Source organism: Pavona decussata, unplaced genomic scaffold, assembly GCF_977016875.1.
Source record: "Pavona decussata unplaced genomic scaffold, jaPavDecu1.1 SCAFFOLD_260, whole genome shotgun sequence".
In the NCBI taxonomy this organism is placed as follows: Eukaryota; Metazoa; Cnidaria; class Anthozoa; order Scleractinia; family Agariciidae; genus Pavona; species Pavona decussata.
Window position 1 is genome coordinate 1,222,957 of NW_028145663.1, and position 24,689 is coordinate 1,247,645.

The window sequence follows — 24,689 nt, forward strand, 5'->3', positions numbered from 1 at the left end:
CTTGGAAAAGAATGTGATTTGTGCTAAAATAAGTTTAAAACTTGTTCTTGACTAGTGCATCTCCTCACCACCTCCCCCCCCCCCCCAACCCCCTGCCTTCCCCCTTGCACAGTTTAACATGCGAAAAAAACCACAAAATGGGTGTCTTAATCCTCCAAATAGAACCTTCAAAAAGGCCATACCCAGCTTTTTTACTACAAGGTTTTGCTGAATTTTGCTCTTCTTTTTATTTTATCAAATGCAGTAATCAATCTATGCAAAGCAGGTCTTCATTGCCTGTATAACCATAACATACATTTCATTTAACATGTAATTAGCACAAGCCACTAATGAATTAGCAAAATTTGGGTACTTTGAAAGTTTTAATTGAACAAAATAATATTTATTAATAATAAATTGTTCTTTACTTTAAATGTCACAGCAGATAAGATTCTTGCATGTCCTCAATTTATGGTGTTTAATTGAGAAGACAAAAATATCCATAGGTTTTATGTTGGGAGTTCTGTTAGGCTGCTCATAAAAATTACTGATATGAAAAATTCCTGTTACAAATTATATCAGCATTTCTATAATATTGAAATATCCAAAATTATTGATGAAAAATAAAAATTATTTACCCTAACTAGTAACTTCTGGACCTTTAGATTCTGACAAGGTGTAATGTGTTTTCTAAAAAGTTTTGTCATATTAAGATGAAGATTAGCGATAAAAAAAGTGATGTGACATTGTAACAACTTGTCATCATTATCAAAATTTAAAGTAAATATCCAGGGTTACATTCACAAGTTTTGAAGTGTGAACATGTCGATAATATATTTAATTTCCATCTCTTAATAAATTATTGTAAACGAAAGCATTTTCAAAAATGAACACTCAAGATGACTCCATCTGTATCAAACGTTTGGTATAACAGTGAACATTCTCCAGTGTAACATTTGCACATTCAAACCTTCATTTGTTTCTTGATGTAATTTTAATGTGTTCTTAATGTATTACCAACATGTTTACAGTTCAACACTTGTTTATATCTTATGCTCAAAACCTACATATTTCATAATGGCAACATGGAGTCATCACAACATGATGTCACTTATCTTCACCTCAAAAGATCAAATAAATTGTCAAGACAACAGCAACAATGTTTAAATAGTCAAAAACAAAACGGCTTTTTTTAATCTTCAAGACGTTTCAACAATACATCCGTCATCGTCAGTGTGACGGCTATGAAAACAAGTGTTGAATTTTATTTTACGGTCATTTTGGCCAGGTGCATGTGCATTCTAGCTCAGTCGTAACTTTGAATCCATGTAACATAATGTAATGTATGCATTGTGACTTGCACGCTATAAAATTCAACACTTGTTTTCATGACCGTCACACTGACGATGACGGATGTACCGTTGAAACGCCTGGAAAATTAAAAAAAAAACATTTTGTTTTTGAAGAGATCAAATAAATTGTTTTAATGCCCCTCATGAATTAACAAAACATAGAATTATACTGAATGATCAGTTAAGAAGTATATGTCCCTGGATTAAGTTTAATCAATAAATATGTGGGTGTGTGCAAGGAAGCCCTGAGTGACTTCAGGGAAATTTTTTAAGTAAATGGCATAAAATTCCTCACATTCAGTTCCAGGAAAGGTTGTTGTATAAATTTGTCCAAGGAACACTTACTAACTGTCAGCTTGATTGTAATTATTATTAAATATAATGATAAGAAATGCATTAAAAATAACACTCAAACCACAATCAAGAAATCAACTCAAAACTACACGTACTTGCATACACCCCTTCATTTATGAAAGAAATGAGATGTTATGTTTAAAACCTGGTGAATACAATTGATAGACTGAGGGGTTTTTTCTGGCCAGTGACAAGCATACTTGGAAAAAGGAAATCCAATTTCACCGAACAGGAGTTGAACTGGTCTATGACCATCCTACATGTATTACTATAGTTCAGATGCTCTAGCTACCACCAAGCTACAGGAGACTCATGGAAGCTAAGGCCATTAAACTAGGTTCAGCTTAGGCTCATGTGGTTCAGCTCAGTGGTAGAGCATCCAAACTAGTAATCAGAAGGTCATAGGTTTGACTCCTGATAGGAGAACTTAGATTTTCGTTTTCTGAGTACATATTGCATCATTTATTCACCAAGCAGAAAACATAACATCCACTTCCTTCACACATATTCATGTATTTAGGAAAATAAATGGATATACATTTTGTTCAGTTATCACTGTGGACTTCACATTAGTTCCATAACACCTAGCTAGTATACAGCTATTTCAATTAACATTGTCATATGAAAGCTTCAAGCTTAAAGAGAAGACCAAAAGGTAAATGGGTAGTTCTTTCTGGAGGCGTGACAATTAATGCAAGTAGGATAAAAGAAAACACTGTAAATGTTTGTTTGCGTGTTACTTCATTTCATTTGTGTTACTTTGTGATTACTCTCAACCCCTACAACTTGCGCAAAAACTGTGCACTACCCAGGAACCAAATTGATAGGCATGGCATTCAAGTTAGGAAAGAGAATGAAAAATCACCGTCACGTGTTCACGTTCACCACAGAACCTAGAATTTGGTCATTTTATGTTGTTGTTTTGCACAGGACAGCCTTAGTAGAAACGTACCAAAATTTAAAACGCATGTGCAGGGCAATTTTTTTTCCTCGTTAAACCTATTGTTTTGCGGCATTGTCATCATTGCTTAAGTGCTTTAGTATCTTTTCGGGGTGCTTATTAAGCACTGCTTCCATAATAAAAATACCATGTGCGAGTGCATGGCACCACTGTTTATCGGTATTCCAATGGTGTTTGCTTTCACTTCTCTGAAATTTAAAACTTTTGAGGCATAACGTTCAACAGTTCTTGGTGGCATCCTTAAAGCAGCTGCCACCTCATCCACTTGATATCCTAACATTTCTTTCATCCAAATTGCTTGCCATCGTACATCTTCACTGAACGGGCGAGGCATAGCTGAATTGATGAATTTATTCATAAAAAAATGGCTTTGATCAGACAGCGTTAATTGCAATAGCTGTATATGCCATTTTATGACAAAGCTGAGCTGGCCATCTGTAGGACACTTATCTGACTCAAAGGATACAGAACACTTGACACCAGAAAATTATGTCCACATATAAAGTCACCCTCTCCCCCCTCAAAACACCCCACCCACCCTCCCACACCCCACCTCCTCTGCTGAGGGGTCAGCCTATTATCCATTTCACAGAAATTAAGCATGGCTGTTGTTACCCAATAAAACGACCTGCACCGTTTGCAATGTCTTACATGGCTGGTCAAGAGGACAAAAGAACGAACAACAGAACAATGATCCCAACCCTAAAAACAATCCAGCTGCAGGTTATGAGGGTACAATGGAAAGAGATTTTTGAAGGATGCAGGTCTACTGATAAAACTGCAAGTAAACTGGACTTTACTGAATTAATCATGGCCAAACAAACTGTTCTAGACCACCCAAACGTAACTTATTCCAACTGTTTTTAGCATGGAATTTGATATTACTGAAGCAAATACATCTTGTTCACATGTCTGGTTAAATACTACCTTGTGGTAAACGAGACTGTGCACAAGGACTCAGATTTGTTATGCCATGTTTTCAGTTTATATTTTTACTTCAAAAAGTTCAATTTGAAAGCTAGAATGGTTGGAAAATTTTTTGCAGTCAAACTCTGCTCATCTCTGAGCCTGTGTCACTGAGGGACACCCAAACCCTCCGCCGGCTTAAGGGTTCTTGCTGATGCAAAGTGTATATTTGAAGAAGAATCCAAGTCCTTAGGCTGCAGATCAGCAAATATGTTGACTCCATAAAAAATTACAAGTGGGAAGATGTACAGGTGTATCCTGATAAGCTCTGTTCAGTTTGCTGGCTTCACAACACAATGGAACTTCATTGAGCCTTTCCAATCAAAGAAAAGGTTTTAAACAGTACTGTGTATTGATACCCTCACACCAAATTTTGCTTTCAAGGCTCGTAGAATCTCATTTGTGATTTCCTCGACAGTTTGATCAACTGAAACCTTGACAGCAGAGTATAAATCACAGTTGCTTGGTTCCTCAAGAATTTCAAATTGCGACTCTAGCAAGTTTGAAGGCATAAAATGTGCTTCCCGTTTTTCCATTCTTTCCTTTATCAAGTCCTTGGAGCCTTGTAGGAGGACAACAAGGCAGTAAAAAGGTAATGGCTTTGAGAGTTTCTGTCTCTTTTCTCCAACAGAACAGTAATTTGTGTTTTCAGAGCTCGCTTGTGCTCCAAGAATAATAGTTTGTCTATACTGTTCCTTGAGAGCTGAACAAGCAAGAACGCCAGATTCAGACCGCTTGCTCCACCTAAGTATAAAATAAATGGCAAATAATTACTTGGAAACAAAGCTCAAGCTACAGAAAAGCATTGTCTTGCGAGAATAATGCGCCACAAATCTAGCTCAGTTGGTAACGCATCGGACTGCTGAGCAGAAGGCTGCGAGTTCAAACACCAGCCAGACCAATACTAAGGGTCTTAAAAGTAACTGAGCAGAAGGTGATGTGTTTGCTTTAATAACATCTGCAAATGGTCAGACCATCACATGACTCAGACGACCAGGTAGAAATGACGGTCCTGTCTCCACTGTCTGGGGGACATAAAAGAACTACTTAGTGCATAAAGAGCACTGGCTGTTACCACCCCTAGTGCCAACTGATAATCACCAATCAAGGGGGTAGGTTGTTGTGGTAAATGATAAACCACATAATGGTAGCTGTATCACCGGTCCTTTGACACAGAAGGCTGATTCAATGGGAAATTGGCCAACATTGTTATTAATAAAAACAGTTAGGGGTTGCCTTGATCAGTCACTGCAAACACCACTGAGCTGACTTCAAGGCTGCTGCCTAGCAGGACCATCACCTAACACTTCACATGTTAGGCTCCTAACTTCAAGGCTTTTGGCCTTGTGGGATCCTTGAAATTTTTCTTAGGCAACAGCCTTGGACTACATGAAAAATTATAATAATATTGTTACTACGTATATACTGGTATTTGATAACTTACTGGATAATTCGCTCATTCATACCTTTCAATGACTTTGTTCAAGGCAAGAAGCCACGGTTGTCTTTCCTATAAAATTAGATAAAATGTTTTTTGTCTTAAAAAAAATTCTGGAAATTCTGGAAATTCCAGTATAAAAGGGGCCTGGTCTGGCCATTCACACCTTCAGTTGTCAATCAACAATCAGAGCGTAAACAACTGACAAACAACATGCATCTTTTTCTACGAACATTACTCAAAAAAATTTGGTTAGTTTGCGGAATATACCTTGTTAGCTGAATTAGAAATTGAGGTCTCACCTTACTGTGGCTTATTATGAAATTTTGAGGCATATTTTTCAGAGTCACCAACTTGCTACGACATCTAAGATGTGAAAGGAAGTAGGGGCTTGCCCATTTATAGAAGAACATCTTGTTTAATAGCATTGTCTGACAAAAAAGGGGGCCCTCCCCTCCCCTCCACTATAGTATTGCACTGGTCTATTACCTCATCTGTCAGGGGGGTCCCCTGCCTCATCTTCATAATATTCCCCTCTGAATGAAAATGATCTGCATCCACATAAGGGCATGATAGCTGATGATCAAAAAGAAAGCGGCAATGAGAAACAAAATGTAAGGGAACTGGTCATAGTAAGTTTGTTCGAAGAGGTGTCTGGGGTAGGGGGGTTATTGAAGACAACACCTATCTCGTGAACATTACCGACAAAATTTTATTGGCTTTAAAATTTGAGTTGACACCGAAAGCTAGCAAGAGTCAACATTGCTAGATAAATAAGAAAAGCGAGGTTTGAATCTTACTGTCATTTTTTACTGCTGGATAGAGGGGTGCCTATACAATAAAGACATCATCTTTTGAGGCTGTGGAAGGGGGGTGCAGGCAGCAGGCCACCATCTATTTTGGGGTTTGGTGGGTCCTATTCAAGTATTAGTAGTTTTGACCACTTCCCTAACTGAAAACAAACTGAATAGAGAGGAGCAAGTCCAGAATTAAGGTCTGCAGAATGCACTGGATAATAAAAATTATTTCACTGACACTGACACTGATTCTCATTCTTGCTGCAGGGTATTTTTCACAATACACCTGGCCCCAGTTGTTCAAAGAATGGACAACTCTATCCAGTGGATAAATTGCTATCCAGAGGATACAATATACTCCAACCAATACATTTTATCTGCAGGATATGACTTATCCACTGGATAAAGTTATATGCTCTTTGAACAACTGGGGCCAGGACCTGTTTTCTACATCCATAAAAAAAACAACAGTTCTGAATCTCAATTTGATCTGGAAACAGTGGATGGATGAAAATTGGATGTATGGATTTTCACTAATGAAAAATTCCTGTGATTATTTTACCTGCGTGTTTTGTTTTTTTTTTGTTAAATTATAATATTTTCTACACAACGTCTTTTAAATTTTTCCCTGGTTCTGGGTTTTTGTTTCACATACAGATGTTTTCTACATACATGTACCTCTGTAGTGTACACTTGTATGTCACTTAAGAAATTGCATAAATAATAATAATTCATTATAGGTAAATTGTAATTATCAGAGCACTACTAATTAAGCATTACAAAAGTGCATGTGCTCGCCTTAACTTAGAATATCTTATACATGTACTTCAGTAACTAGAAACTCACCTTTTTTGCCAAGGCACGGGCCACTGTTGTTCTACAGAAAAGAAATAACAATGAAAATAAAAATATTTGTCTAGCCCCAGTAGTGGCAATCAGCACTTACTTTACATGTATCAGGGGTTTCATTAAGGGCAAGTCACTGGGAAAACTGACCGTCTGTGAATATGACTTAACCCAGCTGCTTCTAACAATCTCAACTGACTTTTTCCACAAAGTAACATAATTATCCAAGTTAACTTTCTCGCCTGGGTTCGCTAATCTTTTGCCTGAGCCTTCCACTTCTAAGTCTTAATGAAAGCTCTGATGTACATGTATAACTTAATTACAGGAAATTACAGCTCTAATGCTTGTGTTTATTCAACAGTCTGAAATTAATGCTACTGGAAAAATACATCATATACAATGTCTTTTCCAGGAAAGGCTACAGGACAATAGCAAGATCCCTTGGCTCATGCAACAGTCAGGCTATCTTTTTATCATGCACCTTGAAGAGTACAGCAAAACAGAAAGCAGGGAAGCTCTTAAGCCGCCATTTATACACGTTGAAACTTTTAGCTGAAACTTGCATGCAACAGCGCTGCAAAACAAGTTTCAGCAGGTGCTGCACCGTATAACATGGTCGGTTTCATGAATCTTTTTCGAACTTCCCGTGCGAGACAAGTTTCATGAAAAGTAGAACCACTTTCTACTTCTGCAACAGCTCGCAATGGTCGCAGTGGTGAAAAAACAAGAGTTTCACCGTGTAACACCACTTTGTGAAACTTGTTTTGCAGCACCATTGCACACAAGTTTCAGCTAAAAGTTTCAACGTGTAACGGCGGCTTTACGTTCTGTAGTTTCTCACGAGTGGTATTCACATTTAATTTTCTACTACATGTATTTGTCATGGTGTTGCATACATGTACTTGGTACAACAAACAGTCAGAGCTGTTGGACTGCAGAGCTTCAAAATGCATTTTGCATGTGGTCAAAACATCTTCAAATCTTGCTTGGAAAACTTTTAAATTATAGCAGAAAGAGACCACATTTGGAAATTTTTGGAAAAATATTATGGTTGGGAGTCTGGAATTTATGACAATAATATTTCATTCTTCAATGATAATATTGCCACTGTAACCGGAACCATAAGTCCAAACTATTCTAGTTTTATTCAGATTGAATTTTTGGACAACACAGAGTAGTTTAATTACCAGGTACTTACTTTCCACTTCCGCAGACTCCTGTTATGAGTACAACAACCATGATGATAAATGGTGATGAGTGCCTTCTGTCTGTGGCTTACATGTGTTGGGTCTAATCTTTAAACGAAAGCAGAAGTAGACATGAGATAGCTGAATCCTTCTTACAAGGATAAAAGACAATCACTCTGTGCCTTGGTTGCATTTATTTTTATCAACTTAGCAAGCTACAATCTTAACTATAACACTGTTGATAGGAAAGGTTTCTAGCTATCGTATCTTGGAAACTCAAACTTCCAGAGATACGTGTAAGATGTTAGTCAAAGTTTGCTCTGGACAGTGACGAGTGCTAAACGATTTTTGAGCCACAAGCTTGAAGTCTTGGCAAGTCACACAACCACAACAGAAAAAAAGCCTAAAACTCAAAAGGTTTATCCTCTTTTGAATGACAATGCCCATACCAACAGCTAAAGAATGCTCAGATACCAAATGTAAGGTATCAATTAGCTGTTACTGCAATGCAAAGTTGCCAGAAACTTTGATATACAAATGAGGCAACTATGTCATTCTGAATCATACTGAACCAGTTCCCTTGTTTGAATTCCTTCTTACGTTACAAGAGAATATTTTGCACACTCTACTGTAATAGGTTATGACACCACAAATTAACATTTATTTTCAGTTTCACTGTTATTTTACTGCTCACATCAGATGATAAAGAAGTCTGAAAAATATCATCTGATCCTCAGAGAAATCTAAACTCTCGCTCCTTTCCTCAAACAGACTGGACCTTGGCAATCCCTTGTCGACTACCGTAGTTACTAAAACAAGGAATGACCTAAAATGATCTAAAATGACCTAAAATGACCTAAAATGATCTAAAATGACCTAAAATGATCTAAAATGACCTAAAATGATCTAAAATAAATCCGAAATATTCTAAAATGATCCAAATGAAGTGAAACCATTTTAGATCATTTTAGGTCATTCCTTGTTTTAGTAACTACGAAAATTTATCACATTCGCGGCTTTGACTGATGCAAAGTGTCTAGTTTTTCCCCAGCAACGTGGTTTTGATTGGTGCGAAGTTCCAAGTTTCGCTCAGCAACGTGGTTTTGATTGGTACGAAGTGCCTAGTTTTTCCCCAGCAACGCGGTTTTGATTGGTACGAAGCGAAGTTCTAAGATTCGCCCAGCAACGCGGTTTTGATTGATGCAGCTATTTCATATGGAACTGACACAGAGTTATCTTTTATTCATGCGCTACCCTTGACTTGTTGACTGCGTGTTTATTTAAGGAAATTGATGCACAGATGTATATGCCTTTAATTACATTGTTTACAAAAGCGTTTTATCAGTGTTTACACAAGAATTTAGCCTTGTCGTGCGGCTTTTACAGTCAACCCAGGTCATGCGTGAATAGTATTTCCAAGAATGAAATGAACATTCGAATTTCTCTTTGTAATGTCCGACGTGTGAATGGAATGTTGGGCATTTCTCTGGAAATCGTTCCGAAAAAGACGCATTAACTGAAAAAAAAAAAAAGATTCAAAATACTTGGGAAACAATTGCTATTCTTGAAATATTCAATTTTGCAATGTAAAGAAAAATTCATAGCTTTATACCGTCAATAAGCTAGGGAAATTTATACGGGAACTCTGAAATCTCGTTGGCGATTTTCAAAACTGACATGTAAATTTCAAATCTCCGTTCAAATTTCAAAAATATCGTTCACGTGTGACCTGGGTTGACTGTAATGTGCGACCGGAAAACGAATCCGAAAAAAGTTGGTCAGTTTCGATATTTTTTGGGTCTTTCGGACCGACCAAAAAAGAGATTCGCTCTAGTGCGGTTTGTTTCGGCACTTTTCGAGTCTTCTTCGGTCTTTCCGGCAGTTCACAGTAGCTTAATTCCTGGTATCAGCCTTTTTGGTAAGCACTCAGCTCTGTATTTCTGTAATTTTATCTTGGTTTCACTTCATTTGGATCATTTTAGAATATTTCGGATTTATTTTAGATCATTTTAGGTCATTTTAGGTCATTTTAGATCATTTTAGGTCATTTTAGATCATTTTAGGTCATTTTAGGTCATTTTAGATCATTTTAGGTCATTCCTTGTTTTAGTAACTACGTGTCAACTACTTTTGATGATATTTACAATAATTGATCTAGTTAAAATACAACTCATTGACTTCCTCAAAGACTGTCATAACTAATATTTACTTAATTTATTTCAAATCCCAGGGATAATATTCTGATAGCATTATATGACAATACTACTCAACAGCCTTCAATTCACCAACAAATGAAGAGCTGAGAGCATAACCGACACAAAATATGACTTTTCAGATTGCTTTTTTGTTGTTTTATTTCAGTTTCACCGGATTTGGCATGTGGCCTTAATTCCTCCAGGAAATGTTTCTCCAATGTTTTTTCGCTGCTTAGCACTTCATTTTGTGATAAAAATGGAAATTTTGCCCATAATCATAGGTTTTTATTGCAGACGAAGCTCAAAGAAGCAGATAAAATATTGGAACAACGTTTCCTAAAGGAATTCAAGGCCACATGCAAAAATTCTGGCAAATCTGAGCTAAAAAAACAGCAAGTGATCTAAAAGTCATTTGAGTTGGTAATACTCTCGGCCCTAATCAACTGTAATAGATGGTATTGAGACTTCAAGGTGTAAATAAAGGAGTTAGAAACTGGGTAGAAACGAAAGCAAAATAGCATATCAGGCCGGCAAGTTGATTACTTCATCCAGTAGATAACTTGCTATCCAGCTGATAAAATGTATTATCATTTGATGCATTTTTTCTTCCTTTTCATTGGCCAAAAGCAAACCACGCGACCTGCAAATAACTGCCTACAAATAATGGTCTGCTCATGCACAATACTGTCCAGCTGTGTTTTGCTGCAAATGATATTCTGCTTATGCGTAACTGGAACCACGCTCTTGACAGTGTGAAAATGGCAGATCGTTTCCCTGAGCTGTCAGAGAGTGATTTGACCGAAAACAATTATGAAAAGCAAACTCGGTGATCGAATGATAAAACAAGTATTGAACTCAGTTATCGCAAAATATTGTGATTTGTCAGTGTCTTGCAGATCAATCCGAATGATCTGCTCGCCACTGACAAATCACGATATGATATTTTGCTCAACCTCGTCCAATAAACGTTAATTAGTTGGAGTACAATTTATCTGCTGGATATCAATATTTATCCACTGGATAAAGTTATCCGCTCTTTGAACAACCACGGCCTGAAGCCAATAATTATGTAAATTATATGTAAGTTATAAAATATTACATCCAGTATTTTACACTTAGTGAATAATAATTCTAATACTAGATGCAGGTGGTATATCATATTAAGATAATGTTAATATGGTTTGAGTTTCAAATCAAGTTACTGTAATCAACATGATTGCTTTATATTGAACTACAGTTGTATGAAAATAGTCTTCAGCTAAAGCAGTTTGAATTCATTATTAATAATTAGTTTGAATTTCCCAACAAAATTGTCTACTAAACTCACAAAACATGTTGATAGTGGTTGCCTTGTGGGATATTTTTACCATCTACTTCCATCTAAGACTTTTCTTTCAAAATGAAGGAGATTCAGTCATTCAAAGCTACATGAAAATTTCAAAGTGCTTCTCTTGCGGCATTCAATTAAGTATTATTTTTTACTCAAACCAGGTATGTTGTGTACATATCATCCTTCTAAAAATCACATTATAACTACATTAAATTTAAAGCATATTTGCCAAATTTTAGTTGGAAGTGTCGCAGAGTTTGAAAATCCCAGATTTACTAAATACTATAATAATTACATAATGCAAACGAATGTCTTAATATCTAAAAAAATCAGGACGATTTAAAAGAGATAACTAAATCACCTTTACGTTGTCAAAATTAAACATTCCTTACAAAAATGTGTTATACAATGTGCCTCCTCAGTTTGTAAGAATTAACACATAAAAGTTGTTTAAAAAGCAAAATAAATTACCAGTTGAGAAACCTCGATCCTGCCTTCCTGAATAGAGCAACACAGTGCTGGATTGGTCTTCTCAATATGAGTTCTGCTTTTTTAATCTTAAAATGCTCTTTTAAGTCTGCACAGTTACAATGCGGCTTTCTTCAAAGTCTTATCCATTGTCTGACAGAAAGTTTATTTACCCCATGAAAGTTTGACAGATGTTTTTGACCATTTCCCTTTCACCTGCTTTTCAATTCTCTTTGACTTCATCAGCATACCTTAAACAATATGATTTGAAAAAATTTTTCCCAAAGTAAGCGTAATTATTATGTGCAGCTTTAATAAGGTTCACTCTGAGATCCGAAACTTGCCACAATAAACTCCGTAACCCCAATATAAGAGCAAACATCTTCTCTTGACTGCTCTCCACATGCATAACATGTTCAACCTCATTAGCGTGCATTAACATATTAAACGACAAAACTTAAGCTTCAAATAAATGCACCCTATAAATTGAAACAGCTTGGAAAATTCAATACTCATTGAAAATTTTAGAGATAACCTATGGCTGGGCAACAAATCTTACACCCAGCCATACATGCATGTACCCTGTACTTTGTACATTTCACAGCTTTTGAAAGCTAATTTCTCCAAGAGTATAATTTCAACATATCACAATGATATTCACCCTCACTACATGTACCACGTGTGACTGACATGTAACTATGCTCTTTTGTTCATGGTGTCGTGCTGATGAAGTAATCTGCGCACACTGACATTAGCAAAAGATTCTCCTATATTTTTAATGACACTAATTGGATGAATTTCTTTAAAAAGCAAGGCATTCATCTTTGGTGGCCATTTCCTTCGTTTGTTTTGGTGTTAACACAAATTCTCCCAACTGTACCAGAAGAAATATCTGGAAAACAATAACGAGAATATACATTTTCTGATATTGGGGCTGAAGGGTTAAGACAGATGTACAGTGGAACTAAATTTATCCATGAATCAAAAGCTGTGACAATGGCCTTTTGAACCTACATGCATTAACTGGGGATTGTCTTCCTTGTATCCTGACATGTCTGCCACTATAATTGATATGATATTAAAAACTGGATCATTTTATAATTTGCAATTCCAGGGATTTGATTGGCTTGGCAGCCATGGTAAATGAGCCATTATACAATGCCCGAGAAACAGTGACCTATAAATTAATAATAATTATTGTCTTCTGGTTGTTCTTGCAAAGGAAATCAGCAAGATCTAGCAATATTTCTTGACTGTTTTTAATAAAACAACAATTATTATTCAACTCACGCTTATTGGATATGACATGGTTATAGCCGACTCGGCACAATGCGCCTTGTTCGCTATCTATATCATCCCACATCCAACGCATGCTTGTGGAATAAATAATTACGAAATAGTGCAAAATACAACTGCTGGTAAACTTTTGTAATTTTTTTAGGAAATTAATTGCATACCACAAAATTCAAACTGTTTCAGTGCAAACAAATAACCTTTTCCAGAAAAACATGGGGATATGAACCACATGACACACAATGATTTGACAAGCCAGGTTGGTAAGACAATGGCTTCCTGTTGGATCACCTCAGGCTAGTCTCAATAAAAACATCTGGCTCTAAAGACATCACGTAGCTGCAGCTATAAATATGTATTGTCAATTGATTCATAGCGTCTATTTCTCTGTTAACCCCAGACATCCTTCCTGATAGATAATTTATACACTAGTCAAAGGCAGTTGTTTGCTCAAAGGGATGTTTTGGGGTTCACTTAATGAGTGGGAGATGTTGATGCTCGCTGGCACTCTTTTGAGGCTATAAATGCTTAACTAGAACCTAAGCTTATCTCCAAACCCATCTCTAACTTGAAAATGAAATTAGCTGTCCCTGAAAAATGACTTGGATATTTGTTTAACCCTTTAATTAAGCCCTAACTTTGATCAGCATCAAATTTCTCCGTGTAATTAATATCAATGCTTATACTGTATTCAACCCTTGAGGTCATGAGAATTAAGGATATGATCACCCAAGTTAAATTTTCTCAATATTTTAATAACTTCTCCACAGTACTTTTATAAGAAAAGTACGGGGACAAGGTAGGAGAATTTTTTGTTTAATATTAGGGGTTAAAGGGTTAACAGTTTTTCAAGTGATTGAAAAAAAAACTGAGGTCAACAAAATATAAAGTTACGAGCAAATCAGCCTGCCATGAGCATTTAAACTCTAAACACCACAATCAAACCCAAAATAATTCTTATTTTAATAAACTCATGAAAAATAACCCAGATTCACAGTTTCCCCAGAAAATTATTTTCTGCCACTTCCACCTGCAGGTGTAAATATCATTTTTGAAGTGCTTAATCCACAGCTGTCTCTTTATCATTGTTTTATTCTAAATAATCAAACATTAGATCTTTCATTTACATAATGGCAGAAAAGAAGCATAAATTTCAAATGATCAAACTCATACTACAGGCCCCAGTTGTTAAAAGAGAAGATAACTTTATCCAGCCGATAAGGCACTATCCTGTGGATAAAATCTGTTGGTTGGAGTACACTTTATCTGCTGGATAGATCACTTATCCACTAGACAGGGTTATCTGCTCTTAGAAGAACTGGGGCCTGGATTGTATACCAAGAGTGATTTTTAATATTATTGAGAGAAGCACTTTTTTCGACCAAAATCATCCCTTACATGTACATTCATTTTGCAATGGGCCCGTCAATTGAGGGATGTAAAACCAAAGTACAGTGTAGCCACCTTTGGCTAAAGACAACAAATTAATATTATAAAGGAAATAAAGGGAGATGTAAAGAATCGACCATATGAAGGTGCAGAAAAAATCTGAGCCCCAGACGGGATTCAAACCCACGACCCTCCGTGTTCTAGATCGGATGCTCTAACCTCTGAGCTACTGAGGACTTGTTGGCGAGCAAGGGTCATTTTTGTGGGTTGGACTTACGAGCCGCATCACGCAGTCACGCAATGTGTTGCTTGTGATGGACTGCGTGACTGCGTGATGCAGTTCGTAAGTCCAACCCACAAAAATGACCCTTGCTCGCCAACGAGTCCTCAGTAGCTCAGAGGTTAGAGCATCCGATCCCGAACACGGAGGGTCATGGGTTCGAATCCCATCTGGGGCTCGGATTTTTTCTGTGTCCTCTTACCGTCGATTGCATCTACCCGTGAACGCACGCGCGCAAAACATGTTTTCACGTGACGTCAAACGTCTAAGTTTCAGGTGTCAAACTTTGAAGTTTCCCCGCCCAAATGTGAAGTTCCCTCTCTCGTGGTCCACTCCGGTTCTCTTTGAAGCTTCCACTGTCAGTGTGGTCCGAAGAAATCAGCGAAAATCTCGATCTTCACTGATATGGAGAGCAGAAAAAGTATAGAGGATTTTCTTAGAGACGTGGACGAGGACTTGCTTATATATGCTGCTGAGTTAAGAAGCAATGGTTTCACGTCGACAGCGAGCGCAAAGTATCTAACGGAAAACGATCTAGCGGGAATCCCTGAAGGACATAAAAGACTTATTTTAAATATGGTTAGCCGTCTGAGAACGCCCGTACGTGAAAGACCGCAAACTAAATTCCCCTCATCCTCAGAGAAAAGTCCAGCTTCTAAATCTCCAGCGAGGAAAAAAACTGTCCTTAGTGTTGGCGAGACAAGTGTTGGACAAGAAGCACAGTGGTCACAACGTGAAGCCAGCGTCTCGCGCCCAACGATTAGACGAAAATTACTGTCCCCTGGAGAAAGATTCATCGAAGAAAAACGCAACGCTGTGGAGGAAAAACTTGCCGAAGCTGCTGAAAAACGAAAAGTGCTGGAAGATTCGTACCGAAGAATCAAAGAGGCTGCTTCTGAAAATAACCTTACCGGCCAACGATGCAGTAATTGCCATTACCGAAATCATACTGTTCGCAGTTGTCGGATGGAAAAGTGCGAGTCAGTATTTTTCTGTGGCGAATTAACGCGACATCCTGACGAAAAGATGAAGCTCCAAGAGCAGAAGAACAAAATAAAAGCATTAGAAACATCAGCAACTAAACTTGAACAAGAACTGAAGTCTCGGGAGGCAGCTTTTGATAGAGTGCAGGGGTCTGTAAACAAACAACTAGAAGACATGCTACTCAAAGAATACCCTGAAGAATATGTCCAAAATAATGCAAGAAATTGGCTGAAAATTCAACAGGACATTGCATTTGTGAAGAAATCATTAAAGGGCAGTGGACCGCCTCGAAGAGAAATTGTGAAATCTCTCCTTGAGAGAAAAAAGTCCGTTGAGAACGACAAACGCCTTGGACTTAAGACTATTCCAGAACGTGACGCCACCGCGAACAGCTCAACTGCTGAAAAATGTTCCCAAACCAGAGTCCGGCTGGAAAGCTATGGTGTAACTTTCCCTGATCGGCGAAACTTTACTAGCTCAACCAGTTTCTGCCCGTCGCCAAATACACCAGAGGAAGAGGAAGAACAGCTTTGCATGGCTAGACAGTTGTCTCTTGGTTCCATACCCTTTAACAATGGCGATAACACTGAGCAAACTAAGGAAGCGGCCAATATTTTGCTGTCCTTCAAGTCTTCAAAGGAATGAATGAAACTTTGACTTTGTCGTGTACGGCATTTTACGTAGCCTGCAGTGTGCTCGATTAACCGTTAATAACTTTACTGTTATTGTAAGATCATAGCTAGTTTCTGACATGTCCACATCCGTTTTTCCTTGTTTAAGCAGTTAAATGTTAGGATGTTTGAAACAGAAAATTCATTTGTTTTCGAAATTGCACATCAATTGTCGGTTTTCGCATGTGTACGTTTAAGCAGAAACTTAGCTCTTGCTGTTTTCCAGATAAGCTGATTTCAATAACACATAGAATAAACTAAGGAAGCGGACAATATTTTGCTGTCATTCAAGTCTTCAAAGACTTCAAAGGAGTGAATGGAACTGACTTTTTTAGCTTTGTACACGGTATTTTACGTTGCCGTTGTGCTCTATTTTACCGTAAATAATTTTCCTGTCGATTCGCAGCTAGTTTCAGACTTGTTGACATCCGTTTTTCCTCGTTTAAGCAGTAAAATGTTAGGATGTTTTGACACAGAAAATTCATTTGTTTTCGAAATTGCAAATCGATTGTCGTTTTTCGCATGTGTAGCAACTGATCAATTTAACTTGCCGTTTCGTAGTAAATTCAATAAATCGAAACGAACAATTGACTTTTTATTGTAGTTTAATATTTGATGGGGTATTGATTTTGTGCTTGTAGTTTGGCTGGCTATAGTTCACACCATACTATTTCACGCAAGGGAATGCAGAGAGCGAGCATCTTCTGAGTGACGAAAAAACTCTTTACAAATACATTCGGAATTGTGTTAGTAACAGTCCTTTCTACTTTTGGCTTTTCGCATTACATATTGTGATAATAGCACAGCAAAATTTGGCGGAAAATAAAACCGCCGCAACATTATGAGCTTAAGCTTACTAGTAAACAAAATTATACCCGAGTTTCAAACAAATTTTAAAGTAAAATCTTTGGCAACAAAATTTCTGGGTCAGATGACTACAATATTTTACTCTATTTCTCACTCTTCTTTAGCAATAACAATATTACTGTATTTGTATTACAGTTCTGTCTCTCAAAACAAATATCCTACATGCTTGTAGTAGCCGTACATGTCGGCCGCTGTTACATCTCCGACCGCTCTCAAAACTGCGTATTCCAGGTTATCCCACACTAGTTCCTGGTATCTGTACTTTAGCAAATATTTCAGCTTCGAAAACACCTCCTCAACAGGATTGAGATCTGGTGAATACACTGGGAGGAAAACGAGCTCCATTCCCAAATCATTTAGGAAGCTTCGCAGTGCTCTTTCCGCTTCGCCATGATGCGCGGCTAGATTGTCCACCACGACAATGTCGCCAACTTCGAGAATTGGTCTTTGCGTTATTGGATCAACTGTTTGCGAAGCCTCATCAAAGAATCGTAAAAACTGTACAGAGTTCGACGCTCCTTCTATGATGTTTCCATATTTTACTCCATCATAACCAACCAGAAAGTTCAGGGTGAGGTTTGCGGTAGACAAGTATCTTCGCGCTTCTACGCAATCTTCACCGACAGGTGAGAAACCAAAGTTTCTGTGACCAGCATCAGGCAGTTGAAAACCTGACTCATCGAAAAACTTAACAGAGGAAGGATCTTTATCTTTTAAATAGTCAATGTACAACTGAGTGTACACTATATTTTCGGGAGTAAAACGCTCTGACGCACATTTCCCCAATCGTTTTCGGGAATAGTTGCGGCCACTTGGAAGTTTGAACCTGATATTTCTGGAAATTGTTGATGTTGACAGTTCTCCGCAGTCACCGTGAATGGCCAAATCATCGCGCAGTTCTTTAAGAGAGGACGAACCACTTGCTTGCACCATGGTCTCCAACAGAATAGAGTCTTGGAAAGTACACCTAGGAACTGTTCGAACGTGATTCGACTGTTTGGGAGCCGTGCTTCCAGTCACGATATACTGCTTAACGATTTTTGAAACTGCACCTTTGCTGATGCGTAATCTCCGCCCAACTTCTGAAAAAGAATAATCCTGCGCAAGTTCTTTCACTTGATTACGTAAATCGCTTGAAAGTGGGACGCCTTTCTGATAATTTCGTCCTTGCTGGTTGATTGAAAACATCTTCCTCGATCTTCCCTTCGAGCAGTAGCACTGATCAGTGTCGAGAAGCAAAACTTCACATTTGGGCGGGAAAACTTCAAAGTTTGACACCTGAAACTTAGACGTTTGACGTCACGTGAAAACATGTTTTGCGCGCGTGCGTTCACAGGTAGATGCAATCGACGGTATGGTCGATTCTTTACATCTCCCTTTATTTCCTTTATAATATCAATATCATGCAGTGACAACAAATTAAAAAAAATTATATAAAAACAGCATGAGGGAACACTCAGAACTCAAAGAAAATTCACCTACATTTTTTTTTAATTAAAGCTCTCAAAACAAACAAAATTAACAAGATGCATTATTTAGTCAGTGGCACAGGTATAATATACTCGGAAAAAAGAAATCCAAATTCTCCTATCAGGAATCGGACCTAAGACTTTCCGATTACTATTTCGGATGGTCTACCACTGAGCTACAGGAGACTTGAGAGAGCTAAGGCCATCAAACTAAGTTCATGTGACGAACTATTACTAACATGCTTGCAATAATTATTTCACTACCACACCAAACTACAAAATAAGATTACAGACTATTTACAGAAACATATACTCAAACACACATATAAAGTAAATATGTAAATCCAGCCTTGCTGCATCATACCTAATTCAGGGTCACATTGTTACAAAAAAATTGTGATTTAATGTACTTAAATGTACTTAATATATTTTTTTATGTACATTGTTACTTCACCTACAGTACAATGTAACCAATGCTGTTTGGATGTATTAAGTTAAACTTTGAATGTTCAACTAGAATTCCCACATAATTTCACAGTTTTGTGAGACCAGTGAATGTAAGACACTCACATTATTTACTATTAATGATAAATTTATTTAGTGTTTAACAACAACAAAGACAAGTGTGTGAAGATTCCAAGAAACTGTTTTGGGTGTCTAAATATTAGGCTATAACACAACTTAACACCTAACATTTCAGACCTTGAGCTGTGCTTAATAACATACAAGAAAGAAACTTACACTGACTGCCAATGTCAGTGTTGTTTGAAAAACTTCTTTTAACACTGTTCTAGCCCTTTAACCTTTAAATAAAAAAGGAAATCATTCAAGTTTTAAAATGATATTAATAAATTCTATAAGATATAAATTCCATAAGAGTGACAGGCTCTAATACTAGTAGACAAATACATGCAGGGATTTGTTCCACACAAATTTCATGTGAAACCAGCCAGAGACGAAATGTTTGACTCAAACTATGGTAATCACAGAGTTTTATGGCAGTTTACAAGAATTATTCTTCTGTGGGTCAGACGTCCGCATGTACATGTAAAGGCACCACTAGCAGCTGCCATCAGTCCATATATTGATCTCACACACCCACTCAAAGGAAGACAGATAAAATCAGAAAAAGAGATAGACCACCACACAGGGGACTACATCCCCTACTCTTTTCAAACAGTGTACATGTGGGTTCTTTGGCGTCCCACAGATTATTAGGAACAGGTGTTGCGAGATGGGACCTACGGTTTATCGTCCTTATCCATTTAGAAGACTAGAAAGTCAAAGCATTTGCAGATGTTGTTCAACAAGTGGCATCTTGTTGAATAGAATAGAACTCATCTCTATTTCATTCAACTGGGTACAACACATTCAACATGTTGAATGGCCTATTTCACTGTTCGACATTTGTTGAACAGGAGCTGCAACATTTGTTGATCAACAAACATTGAACCGTGTGTCACTAGCTTAAATAGTTGACTACTACAAGTTAGTAATGTTATTGTGTTGTAATGCGTCCAGCGATGTTGCCTAAAGCCGGCTAACAGCCAAGTTCAGTGTGTGGAAGAGATCTTATCACCAGCTGAAATTCTAACAGAAGACGAATACTTGAGGCTTATTTAAAGATGCACAGTCCAAAACAGCCAGCTGGGTTTATCAGTGAGCCTCCTGAGGTTTTTCTTAGCTACATTCCTGTGCGCCAAACATTTCAAACTTTCAGCATCCCCCAGACATACCATGGGCATTTGACTATGTGCTGTACCAGAAGTGGAGAATTTGATTCAGGTGGGAAATTTGAACCGGATTTATCTTTTGGTCGGGCAGAAATTGCATGTGGGATTTTCCCAGTTGGGAGTTGACAGGTTTTTCAAGGACAACATGTCACCTTTGTGCGAATACCTCACTAGCAGTGTTTTGAAGGCGTCATACATCTCTGCAAGGTATAACAGTGACTGATTTAAGCTGAAAATTCGTCTTTGAGCAGAGGTATTTGAGCACTTAAGGGTGGGGCATTTGAACAGCTTTTTGGTACCAGGAGACGGAATTTGAACACTCCATTCTTCAAAAGACCAAGTACCCAGGGGCTAGCCCAGAGGGGGCTGTTAAAGTTTTGAACTGATCAACACAACAGCAGGTTACAAGTTGTTTATTAATATTTTTAAAAACTTCATTTTGGTCTGCTTTGGAGGTACTCGCTTGCCCCATGAATTTTGTTTGATGGACAACAATTTTTGTCTCCAATGAAAAATGCAATTGCACCTGGCGTTTTGTCACGATGAGAGATTTTAATCTGTTGACACCTGAATAAACAGTTTTGTCTTCTAGTGCGATTAGACCTTTTAAGTCGTGCGAGTGGGCTTTCCTCGTTCCGGTCATATGAAATCATCATTTTCTGATATTGAAACAGCAAAATGGCAACCCACCATTAAATAATTCAAACCGTTTCACCCCACTAAAATATACATCTATTCACGGCATCAAATACGAGCACTTAAAACTAAAACACTGGTAATTCTAATTCGCGATCGATAGCTTTCAAACATGTTTACGAGTCAGAGAAGTCGAGTGTGCTATGACAACTTTGAGTACAAACAATTTGCCCGCAACAAGAGACGTTTCTCGAGTTGCTGATAAAGTAGAGTCGTTGTTTGCGTATCAAGACGATTTGCGATTTTTAATGACCTCAAACAACACCTAATTAGTGGTGAGCACTCCTTGCTAGCAATTTCTGACTAATTGGCGGGTTTCGATCGCAAATATAAAAATAATCGAATATATTGATTAGGAATCTCTCCCGGGAGTCTTTAGGACGCCTCGCCAACACTTCGAATAGACATGACCCCTCGACAAAACGTCTTTTAAACGTCTAAAACACATAAGATAGCTTCAGAATTAAGTAAGCTTACCCGGAATAAAAAGTCACTTTCGCACCATCAGTCCTGCCATGCCACCACTACGACGAATCCTGACCGAAATTAAGTTGTTTTAGGAAATTTCGCCCCATGCAATGGAATTAGTCAATAAATGAACAGTTTGAGTGAAAAGGCGTCTTTCGTGTTTCTCTAAAAACGGAGTTTTTGCTTTGTAAAAACCTGAACGCAATGTTCGCAAACTTTTCATTCGCGAAGCCTGCCAAAAGCACACTTCGGCCCCAGGACTCGCAGCGGAAGCGCGCGGTCTTGTTGCTGAACGATGTGGCTTCTCGGATCGCGCCCTTCCAGGGATTTGATTGGCTTAGCGGCGCCCGAGAAATAGTGACCATTAAATTGTCTTCCGGTTGTTCAAGCAAAGCGAAAATCAGAAAGATCCAGCAATATTTCTGGTTGTTTTTAATAAAAGAATTATTCCACTCGCGCTTGTTGGATATTAGATGATTACAGCTAACTCGGCCCTCCGCACTTCGTTGGCTATCTATACTTCTCATATCCAACGCGCCCTTGTGGAATGACTGCCGATAATGCTTTTCATTTTCGCGTTGTTTTTGGTTTCAAGAAGATCGTGACATACCGTACATACTTTGTTGGAAAAGGTCAATAGAGGAAGCCCCAGGATCATGTGTGGAATTTTGAATTAATAACAAAATATAATCATTTTTTTAAAATTGCAATTTTCCGCGAAATTAAACGATTTCTAATGCAAAAGAAAAGTGCCAAATATTCCTTAATACACAAAACGTGGTTTTATGAAATAGCAAACAGCAAATCTTAATCGTTTGGGTGTGGGTACATTGGTTACCAAACAAAGATGTGTAATGCATTGGCAACTCGGCGAATAATAAGTTCTGATCTTTAGATCAATCAAAAATTCATTATATTCTAAGAGTGATTGATATCAAGGAATCGATTGATATTAATAGAAATTCGTATGGGTTTCTGACATTGCAATCAATAAATTGATACCCAACTGTCGCTCAATTATCGGCTTTCATTGATGTTTATTTGTTCATGTTGACCATCATTTATTGTATAATGATTTCAAACAGCTTCTTTCTTTAATTCAGTTGGACACGTCTTTTTAAGTCTTGTTGCCGATATCTCCGTGATCACGAATCTACAGGGAGTAATAAAGCCAGTCCAAGTTATAGTCCAAAACGAAAAACTATTTTATAACTTACTTAGTATCTCCAACTCATCTACCATACCCCTCCTCCATCCCAAAACTACATAAGATAGATAAAAGACCGCTTTAATGAACACCGCCGCACCATAGATACACTTACACTCAATCTAAACCCACCACAGCCGCAGAACACTTCCTCACCGCTCCTAACCACACCGCTAACGACATGCAATCAATCCCCATAGAAAAAGTCTACTCGAACCGAGACTCAATCCGTAAGGCCAGGGAAGCCTTGTTAAACTCAAAAGGCAGAACACTTCTTCCACATGGCCACAATATTCACGAAGAAATTTACTAGCTTTTTTCCTTTTATTATTATTTATTTTTTGTTATTATTATTTCATTTGCTTCATATTTTATACTGCCAATCACTTTAGTTTTACGTAGTTCCGTTATTGCGCAAATATTTGTTATATAAGCGTATGTCTCAATGCAAATTCTCATTGTACCTGAAGAAGGCTGGTTGGCCAGTCGAAATATAGTAACCTTTAAAACGTAATTCTACGTTGTATCGGTCTCTGCTTCTTTTCTTGAATTCGTATTTGTTAAGCCGATCAGATCAGCAATTGATCCAACGTATACCAGCTGGATTATCGTCCACGGTTGCTGCTTAGACTTAACTCATACTTTAGTCATATACTGATGTTGCTCTTGGTTCATGGCTACAAAAATCAACATAATCAATTGCAATTTAAGAGTACACTTCCCTTAAGAACGATGCCACCTTTTGTCAGTTCTGGGATACTTTCTAGGCAATACGGGAAGATCCGAGATATTTGAGTTTTTTAAGGACGGTGATTCTTGTGATGCAAACGCAGTTTGGGCGTTTTGTGACTATTCTGGCAAAGCAGATTTTAGCAAGGGTTGCTGGAATCCAAAAAGAAAGTTAGGGCTAGCCAAGCATTTTTCAGATTAAGCTGCAGTCTGGAAAAATGTCATTATTATTATTTATTTTAAAGGTTTTAGTTAATTATCTATGAAAAATGTGTGGCTGTCCCCAATTTTCCTTTTGGTGTTCAGTGGCCTTTGCTAAGATCTGCTTTTCTCGCATAGTCATAAACAGCGCAAAATTCTCTTTTTATTAGGAGGCACCGTCATAAGTAGCTATTGATTGTCGTGTATTGTTAAATTGGAATTATCAATCAATATAAAACCTTAGGCTATAAACGTTTTCGGCAGACCTCGTTATCATCATCATCATTTATCATCATCATCATCATCATTATCATCACCGTCTCCCTCACCATCCTCATCATACATTCCATTGTTGCCGCAATCGTTCCGTATAGAAGAACCGACTGCTACTATTTCTGTAGCGACTGCGGCAACCCTGCAGCATCGTTTCTCAAGCGCACGCCTCAACTTGTCTCACAACGCCGCAACGTGTTGTGTAGACATGTTAGTGGAAAGATGGCACCAGTCGGCGGGTACTTAAACTTTGACCGATCAATATTACCACTCTTTATTAGTTGATACAACAATAATGCTATCGAACAAATGCCTAAGTGTTGGTGAACAAGTTATAGTTGTTTTCTCGACTTTATAGGTTACCATAGCGACAATATAACCTGTTGAAAACAGCCGTAACTTTAGCTTTAAGTGATTATAACTAAAAACGAGCTCTGTGACCCCATTTTTTTTTTTACTATCGAATCCTAATCAGCATGTCAAGATCAACTTTTTGCAACGTTAAAAAAGTTGTAGGGAGGGGTTCAAAGCCACCTTAAATTTTCGTAAAGGTTAT

The 24,689-nt window shown here is 37.7% G+C and overlaps 2 protein-coding genes across 2 annotated transcripts; one reads left to right on the forward strand and one right to left on the reverse strand.

Moving 5' to 3' along the window:
* Positions 1-349: 349 nt before the first annotated feature.
* On the reverse strand, positions 350-7,989 carry LOC146456182 (putative gluconokinase). The gene is made up of 5 exons (XM_085093353.1): positions 7,892-7,989; positions 6,694-6,724; positions 5,540-5,626; positions 5,079-5,122; positions 350-4,356 (listed from the first exon to the last, which is right to left on the reverse strand). Exons 1-5 carry the CDS (start codon positions 7,930-7,932, stop codon positions 3,948-3,950), a joined length of 612 nt encoding a protein of 203 aa, XP_084949479.1. The 5' UTR covers positions 7,933-7,989; the 3' UTR covers positions 350-3,947.
* A 7,050-nt stretch (positions 7,990-15,039) lies between these two features.
* LOC146456183 (uncharacterized) lies at positions 15,040-16,836 on the forward strand. The gene has a single exon (XM_085093357.1). It carries the CDS (start codon positions 15,241-15,243, stop codon positions 16,462-16,464), a length of 1,224 nt encoding a protein of 407 aa, XP_084949483.1. The 5' UTR covers positions 15,040-15,240; the 3' UTR covers positions 16,465-16,836.
* Positions 16,837-24,689: the final 7,853 nt, after the last annotated feature.

Excerpts from the sequence above, each read along its gene's own strand:
- LOC146456182 (XM_085093353.1), bottom strand. The coding sequence starts at position 7,932 with ATGGTTGTTGTACTCATAACAGGAGTCTGCGGAAGTGGAAA. Across the intron at positions 6,725-7,891 it reads GGAGTCTGCGGAAGTGGAAA|AACAACAGTGGCCCGTGCCT; the intron begins GTAAGTACCTGG and ends TCTTTTCTGTAG. Across the intron at positions 5,123-5,539 it reads GGACCCCCCTGACAGATGAG|GAAAGACAACCGTGGCTTCT; the intron begins GTAATAGACCAG and ends CTAATTTTATAG.
- LOC146456183 (XM_085093357.1), top strand. The coding sequence starts at position 15,241 with ATGGAGAGCAGAAAAAGTATAGAGGATTTTCTTAGAGACGTGGACGAG.